General features: G+C 41.3%; 2 protein-coding genes across 2 annotated transcripts; one reads left to right on the forward strand and one right to left on the reverse strand.

The window, feature by feature from the left end:
- Positions 1-304: 304 nt before the first annotated feature.
- LOC111082337 lies at positions 305-1,488 on the reverse strand. The gene is made up of 2 exons (XM_022378541.2): positions 1,378-1,488; positions 305-1,079 (listed from the first exon to the last, which is right to left on the reverse strand). Exons 1-2 carry the CDS (start codon positions 1,420-1,422, stop codon positions 348-350), a joined length of 777 nt encoding a protein of 258 aa, XP_022234233.1. The 5' UTR covers positions 1,423-1,488; the 3' UTR covers positions 305-347.
- Positions 1,489-3,528: 2,040 nt separating this feature from the next.
- On the forward strand, positions 3,529-4,268 carry LOC111082037. The gene has a single exon (XM_022378213.2). The coding sequence runs from the start codon at positions 3,552-3,554 to the stop codon at positions 4,209-4,211; it is 660 nt and encodes a 219-aa protein (XP_022233905.1). The 5' UTR covers positions 3,529-3,551; the 3' UTR covers positions 4,212-4,268.
- The last annotated feature ends 4,341 nt before the right edge of the window (positions 4,269-8,609 follow it).

Below are 8,609 nucleotides of genomic sequence, written 5' to 3' on the forward strand. Positions count from 1 at the left end.
ATGGCTAATTTATATTCCATGGTTATATGGATAGCTCAAAGATTTTTCTCTATGTGGTGGGGACTTTCTTGCACAAAAAAGGCTTTACTGATTCAGTTCTTTGGTGCATTCAGAGCAGATTGATGGACTCTATAGTCGAGAAGAAGCCTGCCAAAGAGGGGAAATTCTGGGATTTCCTCCTTACTATATATCGCATCCAATTCGTATATTGAATGTTTCTGATTGAGTTTCCACTCAATACAAGTAAATAATAAGTTTATCTTTTGAATTGCTTAGGCAGGTCTTGCAAAGGAGAACTCTTGTGTTTATAATGCATTAATTTATTGTGATTTTTACTATCCGAAAACTCAGTGAATCATGGTGTCGATGCAGGTATCGATGTTGGCATTGATCTCGGCAAATCCGAAAAGAGCATTCTCCGTAGCGGACGCGGTGCAGCTCTCGGCACTAGTGGCGACAGCGGGAACAGTGCGACGTAGAGCGATCAGATGGCGTATCGATTTCCGTGCATTCACGGCATAGCTACAACCGTTAACGTACAGACGGATCCTGCAGATTCTCTTCCTCAAATCGGTCGTGCTCTGGCGACATGACTGCAACTGTCGGATCAGGGAGTAGCCATCAAAGGTCAGCTGCACAACGGCACGCTTGGTGTCGAGTATCAGATTGACAGATGTGACAGTGGCATCGCGACCACAGCCCAAATAGCCCAATGTGGCAGACTCCAGAGTGTTGACCACATGGACAGCCTCGTTGGACACACACTCCTCGCTTTCCACAGCCCGGTTATTGATGTCAGCAGCCACCTGCTCCAGCTGCTTGAACGGAGATAGGAAGATCTTCAGCAGCTGATGCTCCACCACCTCGACAATGCCCCCGGCCAAGTATTCGGCCTCTGAGATGGCGGCATGTACCATTTTGTTGACCAAGCCAAACTGATCGATCTCCACATCTTCGCTCAAATCGAGCTCCTTGCTAAAGTCAGTGGCAAAGTCAATGCCAAAATCCAAGTCCATTTCCGTGTCCATATCCATGTCGACGTCCACATCGTTGCTCTCCTCAAGGTTTATGGCTGAGACCTGTACAAAGAGAGAGAGAGACAGAGGAATTCCAGTAGAGTTACAAGTGCAGATAATTGTAAATTAAAGAAATAAATAAATAAATATATAATAAATAAATAAATATCTCATTCAGTCGATCGTTTTATTTGGCTGAAGTTTTGAACCGATTTCGAATAGAAAACTTAAACTGAAACCCATGAATGTCTGGTACTGAAGCAGTTAAACAATTTATGAAACTTATCTTGCAGTCACGAGGCAGACAGACGGATATAAATATAGTAGATATAGGCCAAACATTATTCCCCTATTTACTTACAGCAGCTGCCAGGGCCAGGGCCAACACAAGAATAATCCTCTTCATGGTTGATTGGATTTTGTTGGATTCGCGCTGTTCTGTTCCGTTTTTATATATGGCCAGAACCAGTACCAGAACGTACCTCCCCGTGGCCAGATAGTAGGCATATCTATAACCCCAGTTTAATTAAAATATTCAAGAGTTTGTTTTTTTATCAGTCAAATGTTTAGGGGGCAACTCAACCAATTGAAATAATTCCCATTATTTCGCTTTTGTCTTTGTTTTTGGCTCATTTGGTTATTTTAATTTGCACGAGTCCCGGTCTAGACCTCTTTATTGTGGGTCTACTTTTTTGCCCGATTGCTCAGAGAAATACTGCGAGAAAGAGAGTTCGGTGTGTGTTTGATAAGCTGTCAAAATATATTTTCCTTTGGCTTTTGAGCGGTATGGAAATCTATTACTGTATTCCCCACTTCAAATCGTTTTAATCTTCAAAATCTAAATAAGTCCGTAATTATAGAAGGTATTGTCATATAATTTATAGCCCTCGATAAAAAGTCAGCATTCATTTGCGAATTGCAAATTGCCAGCAAAAAACAAAAATAAAACGTAGAAATTAAAACACTTCAGAAATCACTTCAGCACTTATGTATTTGTGCTCTCGATAGTTGGGTTCTTACTGTACGGGGGAATTATTTTTATTAGGGATGATTGTTCACAATTTCATGCATTAGAATAGCTCTTTTGAATTGGTTTGTAGCTCTGCTTGGATATTTTAAAATTATTATTAGGAATATCCATTCTGGGAACGTAATTTTGATCATGAAATATATATAGTCTTGACCAAGATATTATTATCAATTTCATCGAGAAGTGGCTATATTGAGCCACTTCTGACTGTCTGCAAACTTAGTGGACCCTTTCCATAGAGTCTTTTTATACCCGTACTCAAAAAAGAGTTAAGGGGTATATTAGATTTGTGGTAAAAGTGGATGTGTATAACGCAGAGAAGGAAACGTTTCCGACCCCATAAAGTATATATATTCTTGATCAGCATCAATAGCCGAGTCGACGAAAAGGACGAAAATCTGTGGCAGGCACAATTTTAAAGATACACTAAAGATACACTCGTTCCTACACTAAAAACGCAGTATCGTAGAGAATGACCATATCTGCCAGATTGCCGAATCTGAATCAGATCGGATCATAATTATAGCCAGAATGAAGAAATTAATTTTCAGTTGCTTCCTCCGCCCCTTCCGGAAAGAGAACCGCTACTCATTCTCTTTCTCGCTCGCACACTCGCACTCGCTCGCACACAACCCCTAGCGGAGGAGATGTAGAATATAAATGGTACATCTATAATCTACATGTTAGATGTAAAATATACATTGTAGATGTAGATATTTTTAATTCTAAAATTCTAAAAAATCATATGCTCAAAAATTTACATACTGACTGAGTACGGGTATAAGTAGAGTCGCGTCCCCAGAAGCGACTCACACGTTCCTTCTCGTATTTTTTGTTGTTTTTATGGAAAGGTATCTTTAAGGAGCAGCATACACTCCGCTGTTTTTATTTATAGATCACAGTAGGACCAAAGAGATTTTTTTTTTTTTTTGGTATTCGATTTGTTTAGGTTTAGCACTGTCTTCGGTAGGAGTGTGTGTTGCCTTTTCTATCGCCCAAATTCCCACTGAGCAAAATTAACCTAAATTTGTATGATTCATGGGTTTTATCTTCAAGTTAAATACTTTTACAATAACATTAAGCTGTGCCATCGAGTATCTGTGGTTACCTTTGACAATATGCATTAAAACTTGATGGATTTCAATCAGAATATTGATCCATTTTCTGACCTATTAAGACAATTTCATTCCATATCTTCACATTTGATTGTTATTTTGGGGATCATAAAGTTTTGCTTTTATTATTAGCAGGCGATCGTAATCAAAATCCAAATACGTGAACGACACGACGACTCGATCCGACTCGAATGTAAAGTTCACCCACCAATCAATCTATTGTTTGATTGATTTACAATCCCAGCCAATCCGAATCCCATTTATTGAGGGGACAATTTAGATTAGGGCTGAGACAGCAAATCTTTCTGGTTTTGGGGGGGGGGAGTATAAATATCGGGTGACAATGCACAGAAGCCACAATCCAAGGAAATCCAAGGAACAGCAATAATCATGAAGTCAATCGTAGCCGTCGTTCTAGCCGTGTGCATGGCCAGTACCCGGGCCCAGCCTTTGGCCATTCCCAGCCAGTTGGACGCCCAAGTTCGCAATGTTGTGGACGAGATGGCAGAGATTGGTAAGAATGCCGGCGAGGCCCTGGCGCACCAGTACGAGGAGATTATTGTGGAGCCACAGCACGAGCTGGAGGAGGCCGTCGATCAAGTGGAGGCCCGTCGCGCAGAGAGTCCCGAGTGCGTGGCGGCCGAGGATGAGAAGATTACCCACATCTTGGACGCGGCCCATGACGAGATGCACAGCTGCAGTGTTGTCGCTGCCCACACCTCCGCCGAGATTGCAACTGATGTGAGCGCAGCCACCCAGCAGCTCACCTTCGGTGGCTACGCCCTGGGACGCACCTACAACCATTGCCAGAGCTACAAGAGCTCCGTCCTAAAACAGACCTGCATGGCCAAGTTCTACGTTCAGGCCTCCATTTACCTGATCAGTGCCCGCTCCTCCATCAAGACCATCAGGCAGTCGACCAACCAGCGCATTCCCGCCGTCTTCGCCGAGGGAAATGTCTGCACCCATGACGCCTCCGCTCAAGCCATCCTTGGCCTCGAGGAGGTCAATCGTCATATCGATGCTTGCGTCTCCCGTCGTCATCGCTGATTCCTGATTCTAGTATCCGGATCTCTTGTGCAGTCAAATAAAATGTTGGAATACCTATTCAGAAATGTGCTATAATTTTCGAAGGGCTTGCGGTTACAGTGGGAGGCAAAAGTGGGCTGTGGGAGACATTCCTGGATATGAGAGTGCCGATGATGAGGAAACTTTCCACTGATTAGAAATCTACGAAAACCTCGGGGAATAAATTCTTGGTGTCCATTTATATTCGGAATAATTTGTATATACATATCTCCGGGGATTTATGTTATTGGCTGATACCCAAACAGTGACTCCTTAAATATATGTATATAAATACGGAAATAATTGTAATAACAATATCATGAAGTGGGTGCCAAAAATAAAACATTGAAGTGGATGATAATGAGTTCATTTCATTTAAATATAAAAATATTAAACCAATATTTAAAATATATAATATATATTTAAAGTATGTACAATACACATTTCAATATAGATATTTTTCTCAGTTCCTGGCAGATACAATGGGAATGTGAAGCGTTTCCCTGGTAAATTCTGGCAGCTCCAGAAAGATTTGAGCCGAGAATGGAAGATCGGTCCATGGGTAGGGTGAACGCTCTCTTGATTCGATCTCTGACTATTCAACCTCTGGAAATTCTTCCATTCTTCCTGCACACAACTACTCAGAATATATGCCCATATTTAATATGTAGATTTAAAGTCAATCGTTGATTTATATTTGAGCAGGCCAGCTAAATTATGAGTTGCACGGCTTAAAGTCATTACATTTTAATGGAAACTAATTATATTTCTCAGTTGTGTTACCCCGTGACAGGCATCAACGTGGAGTTGCTCCAACGCTGGAGGCGGCGGTGGCGGTGGCGGGTCGGTTTGGGGCCTGGGTGCGAGCTTGGGGCGCGGTTAGAGCCTTAGATTTATTATTTATAAAAGTTAAGTTAAGCAAATTTCGGCTGCCAGCACAAGTGGGTGGGTGGGTTTCCGTGCTCCCCTTTTGATGGCTGTTCTGGCGGTGATGGAAAATGTTTAATCAAAGATACAGATATATTATTTATATGGCCGACAAGCGGATTAGTTGGTCTGTGCCTTTGTGTCTTTCGCGTCTCAGTGTGCGTGGCGGTGGCTAACCTTGGAACGAATTGCTTTTAATTACACTCAACTTACTTACATTTGATAATTATTGGACTATGACTTCGAATTGCCATTCGAGCGAGTCAACACTCATTCTACATGCTCTCCCTCTATCTCCCTCTCTCTCTCTCTCTCCATGCGGCATTGCGTTTTAGTTTTCTTGGTGTCTATTCGTGTTTTCATTGAACTTAAAACGATTGCGAACTAGAAACCTCGCGACGAGATCAGCTCCGGCTATGCCCCGCGACCCGAGTACCGAGAACCGAGTGAAGGCGCAATGCAACGCACCGCAACGCCTCCGAATCCATTGACTCTCTTGCAGAGATCAATCCGATCTCTGGTCGTCATGCAGTCAAGATTTGTCATAGTGGTTGAGGGGCAACAAGAACTTTTTGGGTCTTTTTTTATAGGAATTCGTAAGCTTCAATGATTGCTTCCGAGTCTCTTCATGTCTCGTACTCATAACTATCATCTCGTATTCTTAACTTGATTCAAAGGAGCACCCGTAAAGCATACATATGTACATATAGGTGGTCTACAAGAACTCTACCAAAAATAATATAATATCTAGTGGAATTCTGTCCGGAAATTCTATTGTTCAAATCTCCATTTAGAAGCACCAAAAGTTATTCCTTCAGCAGTCATGAGCAAGCTATCATAAATTAATAAATAAATTAAAAATTAAATAATTATAAATTAGTAAAAAGCGGTTGGATTTCGTTGATAGTTTTACAGAATATTTAGTTCTCAAATTAATGATAAATGAGTCTAGTCCAAGCAGTGATTCGCCTTATCCCATAAGAATAAACCTTGAAATATCGTCAACTAATATGCTCGCTTAAGTTGCAACAATAAAAGTGAAAATCGCAATTTTTCTGAGCGTTTTCAGTCGCGCTACTTTTGCCAGGCGACTGCTCTGCGCGTTTTACTAGCGTTTCAAGGGCGATTTTAGTCGTGTGTCGGCACGCACTTCTGTTGTTTGCAATCGCCTGCATTTCCAATGTGCCTGTGTACATGCGTGTGTGTGTGTGTGTGTTGGCCACTTATTACCAATGCCAAAGCCGATAGCTGATCAGCTGCCATGCACTTGAGCATTTCCATTTGCATGATAATTTTGTACATTTCAATTTGAATTTCCATTTCGCTTTTCATATGCTCATACGCTCAGACAGACAGTCCCATTGGCCGACCTTCAGCTACAAAGTTCAAGCAACAAGTTCAAGTGACGTCAGAGAGGAACAAGAACGAGCCAAAGGGGCTGTGGGCTAATTTATTATGATTCTTTTTCTGTAAAAAGAGAGAGAGAGAGAGCGAGAAAAAAAACCCGAAGCCCAAAAGAATATACAGAACGAGAACCAGTTATGGCTATAAACAGAAAACCCCCCAACAACTCGCGAGACTCGCGAGATCTGAGACCTGAGACCTGAGAGACCTGGGCCAGCGGCCGACTATCCAATAGTCGAAGCCGGTAACGAAGTCGGGCTCTGTCTGTCAGTCTTGAGCTGAGCACCTGACGTGCTGGTTCATTTAAGTCCATAAACAATTTAAACATTTTGTTAGATCAAGCGCGACCCTAGAAACAGATTCTTCTTATTGTTTTTTTTTTGCATTATTTTTTTTTTCCTGTTTGAGTTCGCGAGTTTATCAAGAGAAGAAATGACAATTTATGGACTTTTAGTGCAAATCATTATCGTTTGTAATTAGCTGGCAGCAAGAGCACCGAAGTGCATCCAGAGAAGCAGAAATGGCACCGCCCCAAGAACAGCCAGAGGATGATTTTACCACCAAGGTGAGTCAGAAATGCCCGCAACGAGTAGTACTAGGTGGTTGGTGTTCAGAGGGTCTCAGAAAGCTCTCGTATACAGGGGCAAATATAGCGGAAACATGTGGGAATCCTGTAGGATAGTCATGCTTTTTGTTGGTTCAAATTTAGATAAATTCAGGCTCTATCAGATATTTATCTCGATATAATTTTAATTACGGATTTGCATGAGTTCTGCTCCCATAATTATATCGATCCAATTGTGTTTTGATTTATTTGTGTTTTAGTATATACAAAAAACTGTTAGCCTTAGCCCAAAGCTAGGCTTTAGCCACAAATATGATTCATTAACAATTACTTTTTATTAAAAAAAAACAACAAAAAAATGGAATATTTAATGTGGCGGACTATAAACCTTTTAAGCCATGACGTGACACATCAAAAGATAATGGAGATGGGTTTTACATATGTACATATATACTTACTTATACGTATGTATTTATTTAAATGGCATTAAATACAATAAAATCAAAATATAACTTACCTGAACTGCATTCGCTTCGCTTCCCTAGCAATAATCATATTTCTATTACCATTTCTTGCTGTTCGCTTGGCCATTCCATTTCACACTTTTCCTAACTGGTTTCATATTTAGCGCCAATTCGCTAATCAAAACATTTAGAGCAAAACAGAAAAGTGTGGCAGATGAACATAATAAATATATAAAAAAAACTAAATGAAGTTAGCATTGATTCGTGGACTCAGATAATTAGATGCTGGGGCACGGTCAAGGCTGTGCTGCCCAAGAGGCCAGGCCATAGACAACATATTTCATCTTGGAAACAAAAGCAGACGAACGGACTTTTGAGCACAAAAGAATTATAAATCAAACAAATACTCATATGGTCAGTGCGGAAGCAGTAAAGCTGGCTAAAAAAAAGAATTATAATAACCAGTTGCCAGAAGGGTTTTTTGGTTTTTGGCCCGGCACCAATTTCCTCATTCGACGATATTCGATTGCTAACTGAACGTATACGTATTCCTCCCTTGCAAAGTAATTATACATATAAATATAGGTATATGTATCAGCTGGAGATCGCGGTGTAATTGAACTGTGAATGCATTTTGGGCTGCCAAACGTTAGTCAAGGTGAGTGAGGGAGCCGGAGCCGGAGCCGGAGCCCCTCCCTCCGCTCACTTACTGTGTGGACGGAAGGCTGTGATTGATCAGCCGTGAGCTGAACCTTAAACGAAAATCATTGCCCGACTTGTTGGCCAATCTAGAATACTATTTTTGAGTAGGTAGTCCCAGTACTAGTTAAAGTAAAGTTTTTGTTTTGGGGTCTTTGAATAATTGATCGTCGAGCGATTGCCTAAAATATCTTTTGGCTACCTTTCTTGTGTTGTTTGAAATCGCCAAAAATTTGGTCCACACCTGGCATTGGATGTGGCAATCTCTGGCCAACCTGCGGCCCAAAAACGTTTCGACCAGAGCCGAAATTAAGCCGACCA

Source organism: Drosophila obscura, unplaced genomic scaffold (genome assembly GCF_018151105.1).
Source record: "Drosophila obscura isolate BZ-5 IFL unplaced genomic scaffold, ASM1815110v1 contig_73, whole genome shotgun sequence".
Taxonomy (NCBI): Eukaryota; Metazoa; Arthropoda; class Insecta; order Diptera; family Drosophilidae; genus Drosophila; species Drosophila obscura.

Bases quoted from the DNA above. Each gene is read 5' to 3' on its own strand.
- LOC111082337 (XM_022378541.2), bottom strand. From the start codon at position 1,422: ATGAAGAGGATTATTCTTGTGTTGGCCCTGGCCCTGGCAGCTGCT. The intron at 1,080-1,377 runs GTAAGTAAATAG...CTCTTTGTACAG, and splicing joins CCCTGGCCCTGGCAGCTGCT to GTCTCAGCCATAAACCTTGA.
- LOC111082037 (XM_022378213.2), top strand. From the start codon at position 3,552: ATGAAGTCAATCGTAGCCGTCGTTCTAGCCGTGTGCATGGCCAGTACC.